This window comes from Diuraphis noxia, unplaced genomic scaffold (assembly GCF_037042655.1).
Source record: "Diuraphis noxia isolate RWA-SAM2 unplaced genomic scaffold, SU_Dnox_SAM2 contig0003, whole genome shotgun sequence".
Classification (NCBI taxonomy): domain Eukaryota; kingdom Metazoa; phylum Arthropoda; class Insecta; order Hemiptera; family Aphididae; genus Diuraphis; species Diuraphis noxia.
In genome coordinates, this window is record NW_028301713.1 from 73619494 (window position 1) to 73640749 (window position 21256).

At 26.7% G+C, this 21256-nt stretch overlaps 2 protein-coding genes across 8 annotated transcripts; both read right to left on the reverse strand.

Annotated features, from left to right (window-relative positions):
• Window positions 1-8141: 8141 nt before the first annotated feature.
• On the reverse strand, window positions 8142-13430 carry Cmtr1 (Cap methyltransferase 1). Of its 7 annotated transcripts, none has more exons than XM_089223971.1 (18): window positions 13286-13430; window positions 12920-12982; window positions 12582-12846; window positions 12402-12522; window positions 12124-12344; window positions 11866-12027; window positions 11642-11809; window positions 11404-11571; window positions 11149-11344; window positions 10564-10673; window positions 10274-10503; window positions 10034-10210; window positions 9536-9729; window positions 9335-9454; window positions 9058-9277; window positions 8771-8994; window positions 8433-8544; window positions 8142-8370 (listed from the first exon to the last, which is right to left on the reverse strand). In XM_089223971.1, the coding sequence occupies exons 2-18, from the start codon at window positions 12922-12924 to the stop codon at window positions 8265-8267; spliced, it is 2799 nt and encodes a 932-aa protein (XP_089080097.1). In that variant the 5' UTR covers window positions 12925-12982; window positions 13286-13430; the 3' UTR covers window positions 8142-8264. The 7 variants fall into 7 exon arrangements, with proteins under 7 accessions (XP_089080097.1, XP_089080098.1, XP_089080101.1 ...); XM_089223972.1 differs by lacking the exon at window positions 13286-13430 and adding an exon at window positions 13102-13258; XM_089223975.1 differs by lacking the exon at window positions 13286-13430 and adding an exon at window positions 13091-13258 and having other exon boundaries at window positions 12124-12311; window positions 12600-12846.
• A 1665-nt stretch (window positions 13431-15095) lies between these two features.
• Bap60 (Brahma-associated protein 60) lies at window positions 15096-20022 on the reverse strand. The gene is made up of 10 exons (XM_089224010.1): window positions 19779-20022; window positions 19501-19700; window positions 18424-18613; window positions 18190-18357; window positions 18003-18131; window positions 17774-17947; window positions 17563-17708; window positions 17378-17498; window positions 17173-17310; window positions 15096-16259 (listed from the first exon to the last, which is right to left on the reverse strand). Exons 1-10 carry the CDS (start codon window positions 19854-19856, stop codon window positions 16104-16106), a joined length of 1500 nt encoding a protein of 499 aa, XP_089080136.1. The 5' UTR covers window positions 19857-20022; the 3' UTR covers window positions 15096-16103.
• Window positions 20023-21256: the final 1234 nt, after the last annotated feature.

A 21256-nucleotide genomic window follows, 5' to 3' on the forward strand; every position in this document is an offset into this window, starting at 1 on the left:
TTTCACATGATATAAGCATAAGTGGTTCTAATCGATCTTCTCCCATAGTACTTCTCAATCTACTTTTGATTAGCTTCAATTTAGAAAAGGCTCTTTCAGGAGAAGAACTTGAAACCGGTAAAGTTAAACATATACATAATGCAATATAAATTGATGGAAACACTTCTTTTAAATCATTTTGGTGACACACCTTAAAAAACAAATCTCTTAGAGACTTAGACCTAGATGATAACCAAAGACTTGGAATTTCGAATGTAGCTAACAACGTAATTGAAAAGGTTGGCGACCCCTTGGCTTAGCTGGTGCTTACAGTTAACTCTTAATATCATTAATTAGTTCTCAGTTCTCAATTTCTCATATATAAATGCCACAAATTACAATTACCTAAGGTACAAAATGTACAATACCATTAGATACAGCTGATATGCTAAATGCTAATACTAACAGCCTATGTGTTACATGAAGGAAAACTCTTTGCTCTATCTTGATAACTATACAATGACTACTCTTCTACTGTTCCAAGACTGGTTTTCTATCACAGAACTAAAGTTTTAACTTTAAAGTTCCCAGTCCTCGGACCACCCACCCCCTTAAAAAGGTGTGGCGACTGCCACACCTAATACATGGGTTCGGCGCCACTGGTTCGCAGGATATGACGCGTGCCATGTGAATATGTGATATAATAGGTGCTATGTGATTTTATGATATTATCGATGATGCCGAGTTTTCCAGTGCGAGTGACTATCGATTTTCAGAAAGTCGTAAGCACTCATGTAACAGGCGAAATGAGTGAGTGCCGATACCTATTTGGAATTGAAATTCAAATAATTCAAATAAAAAATATTTACATGATTCAGAATGCTTTTATTATTACATGATAAATTCACTACACTTAGCTAGGTTATTATGAATTTATGAAATAGAAAAACAACAATTTCAATTTTAATTTGATTAAATTTTCTTAATTTAAAGAATGGAAATTAAACGAGATAAAATATTCATTATCAAAGCAAATATTATTTTTGTATCTTACAATAAAATATAAGTACATATATTATCGTTTGTCGTTTGATTAGGTATATTGGATTTCGTTTCAATTCAGATTAATGTAAAAATTTTATATCTACAATTTAATAATTTACTTAATTTCTATAAAAAGGTTGTGTTTTGAAGCAAAGATACGACACATATCTACCTACTAACAATACTCTATGAAATTTTGAAGTCTAAAATATATATATATATATATTTTTTTTTTAAGTGTATTTACTTGCATAACAATATAGCATTCAATTTAGCAAAACAAATGGAGGAAATTAGAAGTAATTTATCACATATTATACGTTATGCGTACAAATTACAAAATACAAAACTGTGAATACAATAAGTTAACATCCTTATACTACTTAACAATTATCAACTCATCGGACAATGATGCAATTAGACTTCTGAGTTCTAAATATAACGCATTATGACTTATAGGCAAAGCAAAGTAGACAAAATAAAGAGGCTATGCCGACCACTGAAGTGTATTACCTATTTGGTGCACTCATGTCACTTTGAATATTTCCGTGCAAAGCAAAGTATTGTAACCTATGTATAAGTAAGTATTATATAGGTATATTATTTTAAATATGAAACTAGCGATAATATCCAATGCATTCGAAAAGAAATCAGAGGTCTGTTTATTCGTTAGTATTTAATATTTAAATAGTTTTCCATTCTTCAAATTTTACTTTAATCATGATTTATTGTATTACAAGAATATTTCTTGTATCTAGTAGGAATGAACAATATAGCATTATAATCTAAAACGATTTCAATTACCGCAGTATTGAAAAAATGATCCAAGATTACAAAATTAAAAAATAGTTTTCTCATATTTTATCGAAGACTACAGTACAATTTAAAAAGTTCCTTTTAAAGTGCGAACCTGCGATCAATTTCTAATTTATATTCTATAGAGGTTCTGAATGGAACTATTTGAGCTTTTAACTGTCTCGAAAAGTTTTTCAGAAAAAATACACACTTTGTTATACACTTGTACAGGCATTGCCCATTAGTTACCTACATGCCTGTCTGTGAATTTAAAATGCACCTATTAATAATACTTGATGCACCAACACCAATCTATTTTAGACATTAAAAGCAAGTAAAAAATTATTTTCGATGAAAAAAATTGAGACTGTTTTTCACGTTTTTAGATTTTACACATTATAGTTAGTATTTTAACTACATGTTTTCGTCTAGTTTTTACAAATTATAAAGTGCATAAGTTTATCCTATAAATTTTAATTCAATCTTTACAATAAAATTTTCAAATAAGCATTAATGACTAGTAAATAAAATGTAATGTATGAATAATTATTAAAAAAATGAAAGAAGTTTATCCATACGCCACTAGAATTATTACAGTTCCAATTTATACTACTATTATAATAGAAGAATATGTTATAATTTTCAAATATTGCCTACTTCATAATTAAGTAAGTCACTGCTAGAATGTGTTAAATGTTGACGAAATTGGATACCTATCTGGCTATCTACATGTAAAGTATAAATAGTTTATTTAACAAGTAAAAACAAAACGGCACACTGTGTGATTTATATATTGTATCTTTTGAAGTTATATTTTGTTTTACAATGTCTATATCATCTATACAAAAATAACATATAAGATCAATCTTTATACGTAAAATAGACTCTTGGATGTATACATTATGTATAGGTATATAATACTGTTATTAATCGTGTAACTTTTGAACGACTTGACTGATTGAGATAAAACTGATAAAAGTATACTAAAATATATACCAATAAATAATAATGGATTCCCTGAGTCTTAGAGTGTGTTTATAGAGTATTTTTTGATTTTTCAACTTCTATAATGATATTAGTTAAAACATTTTATTTTGGATCACGCAAATCGAATATTTTTTTGTTAATTTACAGGGTAGCTTTTGGTTACATATAAGTATGTAATAATTAATAATTTATTACTATTACGATTATAATATTACAAGTAGAAATATTGTATATACATTTTTTTGGATGCTATTGGTTACAATTTTTTTATTTGATTTTTTAATGTAACACACGATTTATTTTTTTAACTAATTTAATTAACACACTAAATATCTTTGGATGCTTCATTTTGTCGAAAAACATAAAATACTAGAAATTATTTGAAATGCTACTAAAAAAATCAAACATCTGTAATGTCGAATAATATGCGCTGTTACTGTCAATCATCGGAAGATTTTCTGAAACATCTAAAAAGCGAGTCACACCCGGAAACTGCATGTCAGATGCCCAGATCACTTACTTCGAGAGCTGCTGATAAAGTGATAACCAATGACAACCCAATCTATTATTTATGATACATAATCCATATGATATTATATGTGTTGATTTATCTTGAGTTAATAGACTTAAAAACTACTAGACCATCTTCAATAATAAAAGTTATATCAATAGATTCCTTGAGAATCGAAGGGTGCAGTTTATATGTAGGTAACTTATTCTAAGACTTATAAGAATACTTTTTTATTTATTTAAATCGTTCCCGTTGGTTAAATATTATGTTACTGTCGTAATTAACAGTGGCTTGGCCAAGGGGGGGGGTCGAGTGTATAACCTCCCTCGCATTGCTCTTTCCCCTTAATAAATGTATTGTTTATATATTCAAACTACCTATAAATAATTAATTAGTTTAATTTATGCTTTTAAAAGAACCATTTCGTAATCCAAACTACACCACTGATAATTTTTTGTAATACCTACGTGGCATAATAATTTTTTTTTTAACAAATCTTCGGGACATGGAAAACGAGTAACGCTGCGCTGGACAGAACAGATACTTTTCTTATATGATTATATCATCCATGATCGTGATGATCGTCTATGTCAGCTAATGGACTTACTTTCATCTCGTGTAAAAAGTTTGTGAATTATGCACACATATGTTTTCTCGTTAATCGTCGTGCATGTTTGTAATTCAATTAATATTATGTTGTAGGTAATACAAAAATTATTATTTACAGATTTGAAACTTTTTGCTATTGCGCATATGACAACGTTAAACGGTATGTGGTTATGACTTATCGTTATCTTGAAATACTTAACAACAAACGACAATGTAGATAAGTTCCACCTATGATATAATATTATAATAATTATAATAACTACCTATTGTCTAATGTACAATATTAGATGTTATGCAATATTTTTGGAAAAAAATAGTCCAACCTACCTTATGGTAGAACATACCATTCTTATTTAATTACTTTCACACGAAGAAAGGTTCGTTAACAAGTCACACGTTTTCTCGTTAGACATGTTCTTAATTGTATTTATTAGGCGATGGGCCCAGGTTATATCTTATGTACCTATTCATCTTAGCAATTAACGAACGCAAAGAACGTATCGCAATTATATTATGTAGACGCGTATAACTAAATGGCTATAAATAATTCTATAGGTACTTAATCACATGTGTCGTGATGATAAGTGATAACTAAATTATTAAGTAGCTTTTTTGTCGTTTGAAAAATATTTATTTTAACAACAAAAGTTAGATTAAAAAAAAAAAGGTGATTTGATTCCTGGACCGAACCTGTGCGGCTCTCTGGATATCATGATTTAATAATTTTTTTTTTAAAATGGCTCTTTCCTATTAAAATATTCCTGACCCTTGGGTTAGATGATTGCATGATTGAGTACTGAACACTGAGTGGGTAACGTATACAATATTAATTATTAATTATAATACATACACGACTGGTGGAGAGGGGAGCCTCATAACTAAGCCCCCGTGAGTGTGAATGAAATTGTTGGTATCTACCATATACCTCATAGAAAAAATATATGACACTGTGACACTATTAAAAAAACTTTACATTCTCACTTTTTTTAGATTCTGAACGAAGTGATGAATGTATTGATTTTACAATGATGTGTGTTTTTTTTTTTTTGTGTCCGTGTACAGCATAACTAGTCGAAATAATGCTTCGATTTCAAACTTTGGGGGTGGTTTCCAATGTAAAATTGAAGATCCTTGGTGCATTATAGAGGTCAAAAGTAAACATTTTCCAACAGTTTTCAAAAAAATCGATATTTTTATATGGTTGTAATTCAAAAACTAATCACTGTTAATACTTGAAATTTTCACCAAATATTAATGTTAGTGATATCTATATACAGTTTAATTGTCAAAAATGTTCGACTTTTTTTGAGTTATTTATAGACCAATGAAATTTTTGATCTTTTTGAGAATTTTTTTTTGAAGTGTCGGTAAAAAAATGTTGGACGACCAAAAAAACTTGAAAATTTAATACACGGTTCCTTATGAGTTGTTATTATTGTAGCTAAAAAAAATTAAAAATCGTTACATATGCGACATTAAATGGACGTAAAAATCGGATGGACATTAAGTGTATATGGTCGTCAGCATTGACAGCATTAGAAACAGTGTCGCAACTAAACATCAGAGGACGCTAAAGTCAAGTTTAAAAAAGATCATCTACCCAAAAATGTAAACGATCTTAAACAATCTGAGGGGCAATGTTTTACTTGTTTTAGGTTTAAAACTTCCCTCCCAACAGCCAATCAAATCCTTACCATAATTACTAATTTCATAAAATTTAAAACAATTTTATTAACCACGACATAAAATATTTATAAAACATAAAAAAAATTATTTGGATGATCCATCATTAGAACAGCGGATCCCAACTTTTTTAGTTCTGCGGACTATCAATAATGTAAAAAAAAAAACATTGAGACTCATGACTCGCTCACCTAATATACAGGTAAATAATATAAACACTCTGACACTCACAAATAAGACGATGGAAGAAATACATCAGACATGAATAAAATTATATAAAAATCTCGATGTTTATTCCAAAAAAAAATTTCAGACACTTGACCAGTGTCCACGTCCCAGTACCACATTGGTCATGGGTTAGCAGGAAGGAACCTTTAAACTAGTGTTACTGTCTCGATGTCATGATAATTGAAACAAAAAACCATTTTTTTAGTTTTTTAGTTTGATTAACAGCAACCATGACGGTCGACAAGTAGTACCTATGCTAATGCTATATAATTACTGTAATCCAATTTTCAATTTCAGTATTAAAATAATTTAACTCTGTCCGCTTTATATTAGCTAATAAATAATAATTAAGGGAACACAAATGTACTAATAATAAGCTATAAAAATAACTATAAATAATAACCATCTCTCCTGACCCCATCCTTAACTGAAGTATATATTAGAGTTCTGACAAGTTTTTTTTTAAATATAAAGTTTGGTGAACAATGTCGATAATGTTGTAAATAATTACTTAAGTTTTAAAAAACTTGTGTTAAAGATATTTTTAAGGAAAAGTTCTATTGGAATCTCTTAAAAGAATAAGACTTTTACCCATTTATGTTTACAAAGACGTATTTATGAAATTTAATTCAACTCTCCCTTCTAGAGCTCCAATTGAGTAACTATAAAGTATTGTTGAACACATATTAACTTCAAAAAGAAATTCAATTGAAAAACTTTTTGAAATTTTACTTTGTTTATAAATATTAACAATTATAGATTCTGAACAATGCTTGAATTTTACAATGTTGCATTCGTTTTTTTTTTTTTTATTTGTATCTGTTTAATATGTTTTAAATATTTATTTAAAAATTTTTAATCTTAAAATCAATTTACAATAAGTTATTTAGAATGTAATAAACTAATAATAGTAACAGTTGATAAATAGAATCACCCAGCTGAAAACTTTTCCTTGAAAATTAGTTCAAGTATTTTGCATGCTCAAATATTGTTTGAGGAAAGAACTCTGAAATTTTAAATTGTAGCCATTTGTATGTACCTATTTATTAATGTACTGTGATTAATTAGAATTAATCAATACACCATCAATATTTTTCTAATTTTAACCAACAATTTTTTTTAAATGTAAAATAATTTTACAATTATATCTCAAAAAATAACTATTTACTCTACATTAATTTTAGCTTTTAAAATAAAATCCTACGCAGGATGAAATTATCTTTACTTAATTTTATGAAATAATGAAGTATTGTTATATTACACCAAACTTTTCACTTCATAAATTATGATATACCTACTGATATGGAAATTGGAAGATTTTTATTCTCAGGCAAATGTTTATTACAATATGATTGTACAAAAATGTGCCTAAAGAACATTGAAAACGCTCTACAATTATCAACTTCATAGTTTTGAGTGACAAATTGCAATTGTATTCCATGTTATGCATTTGAATAATCTGTATTTTATTTGTATAGAAAAGTATCTACAACTTATTAGTATATTTAATATTGCATAAAAATAACTTAATTTCTTTAATGTATTGCTTTAGTATAAAAGTTTAGAGTTTAACAAAAAGCTAAGGAATTATTTTGTTTAAAAATAATATAAAACTAATAACAATCAACAAACTTTAATAGCTATGATTTATGAATAATTATTATTTTAATAAGAAATTGTTTTTATAAAAATAATACAATCCTTCACCTTTTCATTTATTAGGTTTATAATTAATAGATTAATATTTAAAATTACTTAACAGTTTAATTATATTACTAATGAATAATGATTTATTATTGAATTTACCTTATCTATTCTCATGATTCCCAGGAAGTGTATTTGCATGAAGAGCATTTTAAAATAAACGTATGGTAAAATATAAATCGTTTGAATATTTCTCATGATTTTTGAACTTTATACTTTTCAATTAACAAATAATATGAGTGATTAATAGTTTTGTGTACATAATTTACGCTAAAACAATATTTTATAATAAATTTAATAATACATACCAATCATTCATTGTACTTTTGTACTTTATAAGTATATAGTCAATAAGTTCTCAATAAATCCAACATATATATCTCAATGTTTTTTTTAAATAGAAAGAAATTCTTTCCTATTTTAAATATTTGTATGGTTTCTCTTGACCTTATTACGAACAGCAACAATACTATAGATTATTAGTAATATAAATTTTTCAATAAGCATTTTTTAGCAGGTATAATTAATTATAATACCTAATAAATTATTCATTGTCTTCAAAAAATTTGATGTTTTTATAAAATGAGATTTTTCAAAACAATTTTTAAATAAAATACCAGTTAAATTTTATTTTTATTTCAAGTCAGTTAAAATAACCAACCTAACATAATGAATGTTCAATTATAATTATACAATCAAAAATAATACTCAAAATAATCCTGAATTACTTTATAAGATTCTCAAAATCTTCTTGTTCCAAACCTGGGTTTTTTAATGGATTTCCAAATTCATCCATCCAAAACCATATCTTATTAGTTGTACGGCAGTCCCTATAGAGAAATTAATATTTCGATAATTTCTGTAGCACATGATCAGTAAAGTAATATTTTACCTAAAAGGAGCATATGCAGCGACCGGGTTTCCTTCTTCATATATAGCTGGTTTTGATGGATGACCATAGTACATTGTTTTATAGGTACGTGATAATGCTCTCACCCATGGACCTACACGAAGTTAACAGCATAAAATAAATTAAAATAATATAAGAATTATTAATTAGTATTCTACAACAAAATAGACAGTTTAATATAATAACAATATCTGAAACAATTTTTCATCATTTTTGGCTTAATATTATTATCAGTATTGATTTTAGTCTGATATTTTGTAACAATATGGATATTAAAAGGAAAATTCATTCATAATTAAACGGATAAATAATATAATTACTTAATGTGGCTTTAATAAATAATATTCCAGAAGCACAACAATATTTTTCACTATCCAACATGTACATCTTAACAGCTTTACGATGGAACTTCGACCATCTAAGGTCAATTTTTTCAAAAATGTCAGAAATGTTTTCTAAGTATATGGGTTCTTTTACTCTGATCCTTGTTTTATCCGATTCTATTTTATTCATGGACTTTGCGAAATCTTTACAATAATTTATCCTAAACATAAACTAATAATTAAAAATTCCTTCAAATATTATTTGAATTAATTATAAATGTTACCTTGATAAATAATGTTCATTACTAATATCAATATTACCAAGCTTATAAGCATCTATAATGTGCAATACTCTAACTCTAAGTTGTCCTAGATCTTCTCCTTCTAATTCAATAGCTAGCTCACCATATACAAGTGTGCCAGGACTCATCATTACACTCTTTAAATATTCATTAGAGACCCATTGATTATTAACTAATTCATATACTTGGCTACCACCTAAACCTATAAGAATTTTTAAAGAAATTATTTATAGTTTATAATATTTTATACTAGACATACTCAAAAAATAAGTAGGAGGTTTAGAATTATTGAGCAAAACACAATGCCAGTCATACACAGACTTTACGTGCTTGGGTAAATTTTCTTTGTTTAAAACTTCTGGTGATGACTGTAAGAAATCTGAATACAATAAAATACTAATTAAAATAATTAAGTAATTAAATATATTCTAATAATATCTAACACGCATAATATGATTACCTTTTGTTCCAATAATCAGTGAATTACAAGTATCCTTAGGATTACTTCTAAATGGTGCACGTCTTACATCATCTTTAACTTCCCACAATTCTAAACATTTTTTTCTAAGATCTTTTTGTCTATCATCAGCTAACCGTTGATCTTTAGTGTAAGCCACAATTTTTGATAAACTCAATGCTTGAATCTGTCCTAATCTTAATTAAAAATATTTTTATTTAATTTAACTTAATTGATGATTGTATTTATAAATAATATTATTTAGCATTTAATTAAGTGTCAATACATAAGTCTTTCCAACCAAAAATTATTCATAAGAAACATTCAATATTGTTTTTTTCTAATTTTAAACATTAACTGACTTGTATGACTACTATCAGTCAGCTGATTATAGTCACTGACTAGTTATATTCTTCATTTTAAATATATTTAAGTATTTACATTATGTATTACATCTAAAGTATAAAGATCTTAGATTATCATCTTAATTCATTTTCTTACTTATTATTAGAATCCCAAAGGTATCTAAAAAAATTTGAATCTTTTTGAATTTCATGCAATGGAACAATAGACAAAATATCTTCTTTTGAATCTAATCCATTCCAAGTTAAATTCACATTAAATAAATATTGTTTTATATCTTGTACATCATCTAATCTCCATTTACATATCACATATCTAAATGCAAATATTATATCTTATTGATCAATATGTTACTTAAAATATTTTGTTTAAAATTACCTTTCAGAATTTGCAGGGCGACTAGTGACTGGTTTGTAAATACTAATTTGTTTAAAACTCTGGTATAAAAGGAACAATAAACCAGCACTAAATTCAGTGAATATATCAAAAAGTTTACACATAAAATGTCCACCTGGTTGAAGAATACTTAAAGCAGCTAAAGCTTGACATAAATACAATCGTTTAGATAAAATTTCTTGAAAACTTTCTTGACCATCAACAGAGAACCCCTAATAAACAGATGTAAATAAAATTTGCATAAATATATTTTTAGCTTTTATATTACTTACACCATCAGCCATAACAAAATGCACACCATTTCCTTCAGTCATCTTCATTACATACCTTTCTAATGACAGAATATTTTTAGGTTTATATATATCACCATCTTCATCATGACCTGAATAAAACAATGTATAATTTTGATTTTAAAACCTAATTTATAATAAAATATCTAAAATTAATGCAAAACACTTTTGCATCCATTAAGTGTTTTTTTTTTTTTTGAAAATTAAAAACTAAATATTCACATCTCTGTCCATTTATGAAAATTAAATTTGGTATTTATAATACAATATATATAATCATATTTTTAACATCTAAGGATATGACATATTATTCAGTATAATGATATAGGTATTCATATCAAAAGAAATATAATAAATCTATAGTTTTTAACTATTTATTATTTATTATTTGTATATACTTAAAAGTTAAGTATTAATAATTATTATAGTTAACATGAAATAAAAATATATCAAAATTAAAATTTTCTATAAATTCTTTTAAATGTATGTAAAATAATGCATTTGAAAGTCAAATCACATCAAACTTTTTTTTTATTATTTATTTATGTATTGTATAGTTATGCTTACCATAAAATGCTTCAAATGACTCAGGAGAACCAGCATAAAAGTCATTCAATTTGAAATCGTTAGCATTACGTAGTGTAAATCCTACACCTTTTGCTTTCCAACTTTTTCGCCATAAGACATATTCGGAAAAACCTCCAGGTCCAGCACATATATCAGCAAAATAGAGTAAACTACTTGGACTTGTTAGCATAGGTGACTAAAATTATAATAATTATCATAAGCAAAAATGTAACACAAAAATATAAGCAAACATACACCATCGTTGTATTTAGGATCAGTAAACATGAAATCGCATGCCCAATCAATATTAGCCATTTTCATTGCAGCTCGGTTTTGGAATATTCCATTTTTCACTGTTTCAAATGGATTTGCTTTAGTTCTAGCATGACGGAAATCATGATCATCAATATTATCCAAAACATTCTATATAATATGAACAAATTTTTATGTTATAGATAAATAATAAGATACTTTGAAAAACATAAAAATATACCTTGCTACAATTAACAACTTTAAAAATTTCTGAATCAGCAAACTCTGTTTTTTGATTATACGTCAATTTCTTCTCACCAGTTTCAAGCCAATAATTCATATCCTCAATTGATAATGTCAGAGGATCTTCATTTTCTAACCATTCATTGACTTTTAAAATATCTGCCGACTTTAATTATAAATTAAATATATTTAATTTTCTATAAACATTGATGTAATATTTACTTCTTCTTGTTCAGGATCCCAGTCCAAAACAAAAGATTCTCTTGGCTCTCGTGATGCAAAACCCAAACCTCTACGACCTTTTTGAGTAGGTAACTGCACTGGATTCACCAATCCCTGAGCATTTTTCCCCAATCCTTCACCTTCTTTGTAACCACTTTTTTTCTAGAAATGAAATAATTATCATGCCTTAATGTTAGATATTATTTTCAACAAATTAATTATTTTAATTAGTAATTAATAAGTGTCTTTAATAATCACCATTAAAGACATTCCCTTGTTGCTCATTTCATTATCTTCAACAGTTCTATAAGTCTTTGAAGAATAATCATCTGATGCATTTGAATCAGAATCAACTGTTCTTGAACAAGAAGCACCGTCATATTGTTCAGTCTTCAATTGTATGCCATGATTAGAAAAACAGTTAATGCTTTCACTGTCTGAGCTATCTTCAGAAGATAAACTTCTATTATTTTTAGGTTCTAATAAAAAGTTGAAGTTTAAATTATATGATTTCTCTTATTTAAATATTTAAATACCTAGCTTAATATCGCTCTTCATAAATGCAACTGGATTATTTAAATATGATTTTTCGAGATTATTTGGAGCATAGTTGTTAGCATAATTTATTTCTTTTGAATCATCTATAGTTTTATTCGACTACAAATAATAATATTAAGTGAACTGATGATAAGTAAACAAACTAACTTATTAGTTACTGTAAGACAAATATTAACTTTAGATGATGAATGGCCTTTGGATTTAAACTTTGTTTTATTTTTTTTGCGTTTTGTTTTTTTAACTTTAAAAACATTATCAGCAACATATGGAAGATCTTCTTGGCTATCATCTTTAGTATAAAACTTTGATGTAGCACGATCTTCGATTTGGCAAACTTTAAATTTTTTGCTCTTATATTTAAGTACCTCCTCTTCATCCGATGACGACGAAGATATATCACTGCTGTCAGACAAATTTCTTGCCCTAAATCATATTAAAAGTGTATAATATAAGAGGAAAAATAAATAGTTAAATAATAAAAAACTTAAATACTTACATCATGTTTAATATTCAACAAAAAATATAGGTAAATTATTTTCAAAACACGTCACTTTTATTACTGAAAAATATTCAACTATTAACATCATCCAAATAGTATTATATATATATATATTTACGAGTTCTCTAATATAGTAAGTTATAGAATAAATTTAAAAATGTTACCAACATTTTAGGTACCTAATATAAACACCAAGAAAGCTTAAAAAATGTTTTATAGCACAACGGCCTATTGGCATTTGGCAATTCACAAAACTATCTAATAAACTTATTGTTATAGACAAAATACAGAATTGTATTTTTTTACAATTGGACTATTACCGCTATTTAAAATGTATTAATTATATGGCAGTTTAGCACCTACTTGATAATGAATTAATACTATATATATATAATAGGTACTAATTAACTAATTAACACCATATTAGTAAAGTCTTAATTTCTTTAATGGTAACTAGTTGATTATGACAAACAATAAACATAATTTTGGCAATCTCAAATCTCAAACCAATCATATAAAAATTCACCGAGATAGATAAGAATATAATATACTATTTATCATGAACACAGATATATAGAATATATAGATATATATCTGTGATCATGAACGAGATGAACTAAAATAATCACAGAACAATATTATCACAGATTATATGATCTGTGGTGTTAATTTTTGCCAGGAATCAGGATGCATATTATATCATTTATATTATATTTCATCTTATGTAGTTTTTGTTTTGCGCTATTCTTCGAGAATTTCGAATTTCGAATTTTTATCGAATCCAGATAAAGAATATTATGCTAAATAGTGTATCAGTGTATGATCTAAGCCGGTCATTCTTATCTATTTCAATTTTCAGTAGGTTTATTTTTTAAGAGGACGCCATACCCGTATATTATGTTGTCTTCTTCTATCAAATGTAAAACATCGCAAAAACTATTTTGCGTGGGAAACTGGGAAAGGACCGAGAGGGCTGTATACAGAAACAATGCATAACTAAGAAACGAAATGTCTACCACATAAAAAGGAAAATTCTGGCTGTGAGATATCGTCTTTATTTTTTCGACATCGGAACTACAAAAAGACAAAAAGTTATTCATGTTTAAAAAACACAATAACAATGGATTTCGAAACAATAAGAACTTTTTTCGTAAAAAAAGATGTCGAAAAAACAAAAACGATATTTCACAGATAATGTCCTCAACTCTATCATATATCAATTTGGACTCCTTGGCATCACTACAGCCTATATAAGTAGTTCTATTCAGCACAAAACAGTTTTGGCCATGTTGTGCATTTGTTAGACGGAGACGACACAATATGCAGTTAAACATCCTCTTAAATGTAACAAAAATATTTCATTTTTGATAAACTGATAGACCATAAAACATTTTGTGTTCTAGATTTTTGAAATGGAAAATAACTCGTTAATTTTTTTAAGTTTTTGAACCATGTGTTCTAAAAACCTGTAGAATCCTAGAGGCACGGAGTACAAGTGAAAAAAAAAGATGTTTGGTAAAAAATATTTATGAAGACACACTTAAGAGGATATAGAATACAATATACAAAATCAAATATCAATAAAATATAATATCTATATTATGTCATTCCCTTAAAAACAATATTCTCTTTCTTTTTTGTGATTGGTGATTTTACTCTCAGATTACTTAAAAACATAGAAAGATTGATTCTAAATAAATGAGTTTTGTCTATGTTGATCATGGTCCAGGGAGAGAAAACATAATAAATAGTGCGCAGACATCCTTTTAAGGCAAAAATACATAAAATATATTTTAATATTTATTGTAAAAATTGAATTTACTATAGACAACTAACATAATCAATTTAAAAGAATATATAGTAATAAACAGTGTGTTTTGAATGTTTTGATATTAAATGTGAGTAATGTAGGTATATGCTTAGGTGTAACTAAGAGGGAATGATTCAGCACATACAACCTATAATTACCAACCATAGGCCCTTATTAAATAACACTACTATAATTACATACATACAACTGTTTTATAGTAAATTTTTAAGTACTAAATCTGCCAGTGAATCTGGTAAAGGTGTGTTCTTTTACATGCTGTAAACAGTGTAAACCAGTACACCGCAAAAACTAAATTGAATTTGAATGATAAAATATTTAGAACAGACACATTATACAATGTCATTTAAATCTTTGCACTGAAATGTATATTTCAAATATAATATTATAAATCAATAATAAACTCAAGATATAAACCATTTTAAAAATTACAAAATATACTTAGTTAAATAAACTAATTAGTAATTACTAATTAACCAATCAATTATGGTTATTTTTTCCATATTATTAAAATCTTTAATGATATTAAATTGTTTAATCAGTATACATTTTATCTATGAGATGTTGCTATATATTATATACCCAAAAGGATTAACATTTTTAGTTAATAAATAATAAGGGCTGCATTTTCGACTAGTTGATTATACCAGATAAAAAGGGTATATCTATACTAAGTGCGCCGAGAGAGCGCAAGTCGGCGGCAACCAAAACTCATCGTAGTCAGCACATTGGCTCACAATGTCTACCGCCACGCGTCGGTGGTTTACATACGACCAGTTCACTTGGTGGGAGAAATTAGACCTCAAAACCACGGAGCGACTTCATTTGGAAGCGCGGCCCGACTTGTGCTCTCTCGGCACACTTAGTATAGTATAATTAAATTAACCTCATAGTCAATTATTAAATATTAGTGAATAGGTTATCAATCTTATTAAACTTATTCAAATGTATTCAGTGAAAATAAATATGAATTAGTACAAATGTTATATTATGATTAATAAGAAGGTAATACAATAATAACAATTATAGGCATACTGGGTAATATAATTATTTAAGTCTTGAAAATATAATAATTAAAACACTACCTTAACTACTCTCTAATTTTAAAGTTAAATTAATATAATTTTAAATAATAAGTATATGCTTTAAATCTATGTTGCTCTTATTCTTTAAACATATTTGTAACTGGCAAACAAATAAAAATCTTAAATCACTAATTAAATGGACTGAAAAAATGTACAAATAACTAAGAAAAGTCATACGCTGGTTATATACTTATATTAACTATAATAATTATGTTACATTGAATACTATCTCAAATTAAATAATAGTAAAATATATTACATAATTATTTTATGAGTTACGAATACCCAACTGATGTTCAAGTTCTGCCCGTTTCTGTTGAACTTTTGAATAGAAGTAACGATTAACAGCTTCTTGTGTCCATGGTTGATAATAAAATTCTGCTCTTCGTTCCTCCTCTGGATTTCCAACTACATCTGTCATCGTCTAAAATATTAACAAACATAATAATATATTTAGTTTAATTTAATCAACATTCAACATAATGATATTTTCAATTATTATTAACAAATATTGATGATTAAAAAAATTAAGGAATAGAAACCTACACATAATATATAGGAAAATAACTATTATTTGATATTAGATAGTGATTAAAAATTAATATCTACTAAAGATTAATATTTGTAATGCGCTTATTTTTTAACATCATTACCTATGAGATATGGCATAGGCCATAGAGTATAGACCTTAAAGTTTATATTAATAACTAATAAGTAATACTGTAGTAATCCATAGTAAAAGCCAAACGTGACTGCTCTGCTCAGGGTTGGTACTTAAAAGACTACACATGTGCAAGACTATACAATTGTTCAATGATTTTTAAGCTAGGGTGCATGTTACAATTCATACTATAAAGTAATACATTTGTAAACACAGTCAAATGTTGAAAATTCAGATATTTTTCTAGCCCCTTACATTTTTTTTAAAGTTATGTTTGAGGTATATAATTCAAAATTATTATTGTTCCACTTGAAATTTGACTTTATGGTAATAAAACATTAAACGATTCCATGTTAAATATAAATACATAATGTAAATGATTTTTTAAAATTTTTTTAATAGATATAAAACAATATATTTGATAGTTCTATATTGGGTAGTAAAAATAATTGTTTAATTCAGCGGGGAATGGTATCACGGCAGGCTGTGATAGGTAAGACTGTGCCACCACTCGCATCCAGCCTGAATGTTCTGCCTGTTCGTATAAGGTTTAGAAGTATTACAGTTGGTATAATCAACATATAATAAAAATGGACGATTTGGATATTGTTAAAGATATTATCTAAAATTCTTAACAGTTCATATTAAATTTAAACCTTTAAAATTTTATAAATACCTTTAAATCTCTTGTTTGTGAGATAATCCACTTATATATAAATTGTTGAGGATCTTTAGCAAAGCTCAAAAAGAATTCTCTATTTGTCTTTAACTGATTAATTGTTTCAACTGTTTCATGAATCTTGTTATCTAGGCTCTAAATAAAAACACAATATTGAATTATAGGTATAAGAAATAATATGTTATATTATATGGAAAATTACCTGTATTTCTTGTTGACTAGCAGTGGATAGTAAGAAATTATTCATTTGTGCTTTTAAAGTATCATCTACTTCAACATCAATATCATAACATGCAGTTTGTTTTTGTTCAACACCCTCAACACTTAAAAGTTATATTTAATTAGTTGGAAAAAAATACCAAAAAATATATTATTATTAAATTTTACCTTATGATATGATTAATAACAATAGGATCAGGAGGATGAAGTAAATTATTAAGTCTCTGTGGGACTTCAGCAAACTTCATACGAGTACAATTAAATATTTGTTCCAAATACTTGTCACAGTTGATGTATTCTTTTTCATGAGAATCCTTAAAAATTATATTCAATTTAGTTTGAAATATTTGCACATATAAATATATATATTGTATCTTACTTGTAGCTTATGTGTTTTTATAAACTGCCAAAGAGCACTTATAATAACCGGTCTGGTTTGAGTATGAACACCTAACAGTCTAGCCAAACGTTGGTCCAATTTAAATTGTAATGGTTGATAATCAAGAAGCAATAAAATAGTACAGCGTACATTTTTATCTCCAGGCCGTTTCACCTTAAATTAAATAATATTATTTACCTAAAAAAAAAGAAAGAAAGTAAATACATACTTGAAATCCATCAGTTTCCTGAGTAGTTGCAGTTCGATGCCATTCAACCAGATGATTATCAGGCCCATATAAATCTTTATCAAGTTCAATGACCAGTGATTTAAAGAAAGAAGAAAATTTTCTTTTTATCTAAAATATTAAAAATTAGTAAAATTTAAATAAAAATAAATTATTGATAAAATATTACTTTATTTGGCTCATTTTTAGAATCTTCTAGTAAACGCCCTTCAACTCTTAATTCCCAAGAAGCAACACTTCCTTCTTCATTTTCTCCAGGTTCTTTTGCCGGATAAAATGTGTTTGATATAAATATACGTAATTTACGTTTTTGTTTCATTGGGCGCTTCAATGCTTCCTATAATTATAATATTGAAACGTAAATATTCATCAATTACTTAAGATGATACTAAGAATATATTACTTGTATGTCTAATCGTTTTCTCATGATTGTTGAATCTAATTTTCTTTCAAATGCCAAAAGATCCATGTATGCTTGTGATTCTGGAACAAGATCCCTTACTTTTTGGGGTAATATTTTATCAGCCAATTTTTTCTTCTTTTTGCTCATTCCAATACTGCTATTTTGAACTTGTATGTTGTGAGGAAAATCGCTGTAAAAGTGACGTAATATTAATATCCTTATACATAAAATACTATATGAATAATCTTATAATGGGAATAATAGATTTAGATAGTTAATTTTAACTTTTAATAAGTTTGAAAGATTTGTACGCATTTTATTTATAAGTAATAACTAGAAGTCACATTAATATTCTCCTAAAATATGATTTTAATTTTTATGTAATTCAAAATAGGCAATATATTATAAAAAAATTTGAATTATTCAGTTTAAATTTATTATTAAAGGTTGAAACCTTTGGCAGAAAACATATCAACATTATTGTTTAAATTCTTCATATTAAATTTAAAAGGTAGGTATGTAATATGTATGTAACCTAATAAAATGTTCATGAGGGAAAAAAATATCTATATTTTTAATATTTATCATGTATTTAAGTTAAAGGAGCACCGAGTGTTACAGCTGGGTGAATTTCTCATATTTACAGGTCTTTGTATAATATATTAGGTATATATATAGTCATTGTAAATATCATTAAAGATTGTATAAATTCCAATAAATAATAAAAAGAAAAAAATTGAAGGAGCCGTTTTAACTTTTAGTAATTTATATTAATCTAGTATGTCTAAATAGCTCCATACTTTGAAATATACCTATCTGATAAGTTTTAAAAATTAAAACTAACAAAAATTACTAAATAAATAGTTGTAGGTATAGGTAAATATATGAAAATAAATAATATTTTAACTTTTAACCATAAGTAATTTAAAATACTTAAAAATTTATTTTTTATTTTTAAATTGACAATACAAATTTGAGGCTTTAATTTTGGAAGGATATAAATTATTCAGTTCTACAGAACTAATTACAACTAAAAATGTATATTTCATCCATATTTTTTTTTTTAAAAACACATACCCTTTAACCATAGGCGGTGGATTTCGATTATCGGCAGGTCGTTTGCCAGGTGTCGGCTGGTTTGGTACCATAGGGCCAGCACCGTGCCTCATAGGGCTAAATCCTTGAGTGGGAGGTCCACGAGCTCCCATCATAGCATTAGGTGGTACACCTTGAGGTATTGGACCACCTTGCTGGTACATGCCAGGCCTTTGCTGCATCTACAGTTAACATACAATATGATAATATAACAACGGCCTTTACAGTGAAATATATTATTAAAATAAACGCATACTAACCGGATACGTTTGATTCGGGTATTGGCCAAATCTATTTTGTACATTCGGGTTGGGAGGAGTAGGCGGAAAATTCGACATTTTAAAACCTTCAGTACAATAATTAATTTCTAATTGCTTACGAAATTACTTACGAAATAACATTAATATTAATTATTCATATAAATATTTTAAAGTTTAGATAAAATACTAATTCCAAACCGCCAAGTGTAAACTGCCTATGAATTTCTAGTTTTCTGCAATTGTAAACAAACTAACTGCAATACAAGTTATTGTGTTATCATCGGCATTCGCTACAACAATGAACAAATTAACCACGGTTTCAAAATGGTAGAATATTTTATACCTTGGTATATAAGTTAATACGTTAGATTAGAAAGTCTTGATAATATTAAAAAGGGGGACAACTGGAGTGATAGCAGCCATTAAACATTCAAATATTTCCCGCCTTTTTTAAAATTTAAACACTTCAGCTGGAGACATTATACACTAATTTTTTAGCTAATAATCTTATTATAGCTAGTGTTTTAAAGTATTTGAATATTGATATTCAAATACTTTTACAAGAGTATTGAATAAGTTCATTTTTTAAATACAGTTTATCAAAAAGTATTCAATTGCATTTTAAAAACTATTTTATTCTATTGATTACTTTCCAATAAAATACTTTTTTCCAATTAAAATCAGAACCAAATAAAATCAATAAGCCTACTAAAATTATTTGGAATATATTATTAACTTAAAACGTATAAATAATTGTGATGAATTAATGTTTTTTTGATAATCATTAAATTTACATAATTGATGTAAGTATATATGTTTATAGTTTGATAAAGTATTCACCAATAAAATATGTTTTTCTTTATTGCTATTATGAATATGAATGTAATAGGTTTTCATAACATTGGTTACCTACCAAAGACTTTAGGTTAGATGGGTTTCCACCATAAATTACAATTTTAATTCCTGGTTCCACTGGATCGTTTTCTGTGAATGTATCTTCAAGTTCTGAAATTTATTATACATAAAATAAATGTAGAATATTATACAATATTTAAATATATTTATTTCTATGGTCCATATTCAGTATTGTCCTGTGCAATGTGGATAATATCACGATTGATGGTATATCTACCTTTATTTTGTGGCCGGGATAACGAAAAGTGGCCGCTGATGCACACGACCCTAGTGATGAATTTCTGTCCTAGTATCACTGTTGTTCTGCAGTATAACAAAATTATAAATCAAAGCAATGTGCAGGCATTTTGAATTATTAAATTGAATACATATTATGAAATGTAATACCTACTTGTATTACAGTGTAATGTGGCAATAAGAAAAAAAAGATAATATTTAGATTATTTAATTCATAATTCATTTAAAAATATGTACAAGTCATAAAATACAAGTTGAAAACATTATAAAAATACCTACTTGGTGTATTGACACAATTTAATTAATAATTAAAATAAAAAAATACC

Excerpts from the sequence above, each read along its gene's own strand:
- Cmtr1 (XM_089223971.1), bottom strand. Across the intron at positions 12,345-12,401 it reads GAAGAGCGATATTAAGCTAG|AACCTAAAAATAATAGAAGT; the intron begins GTATTTAAATAT and ends ACTTTTTATTAG. Across the intron at positions 9,730-10,033 it reads CTTTGGGATTCTAATAATAA|ATTAGGACAGATTCAAGCAT; the intron begins GTAAGAAAATGA and ends TTTTTAATTAAG.
- Bap60 (XM_089224010.1), bottom strand. The coding sequence starts at position 19,856 with ATGTCGAATTTTCCGCCTACTCCTCCCAACCCGAATGTACAAAATAGA. Across the intron at positions 17,709-17,773 it reads TAAAAACACATAAGCTACAA|GATTCTCATGAAAAAGAATA; the intron begins GTAAGATACAAT and ends ATAATTTTTAAG. Across the intron at positions 16,260-17,172 it reads CACAAACAAGAGATTTAAAG|ACGATGACAGATGTAGTTGG; the intron begins GTATTTATAAAA and ends TTAATATTTTAG.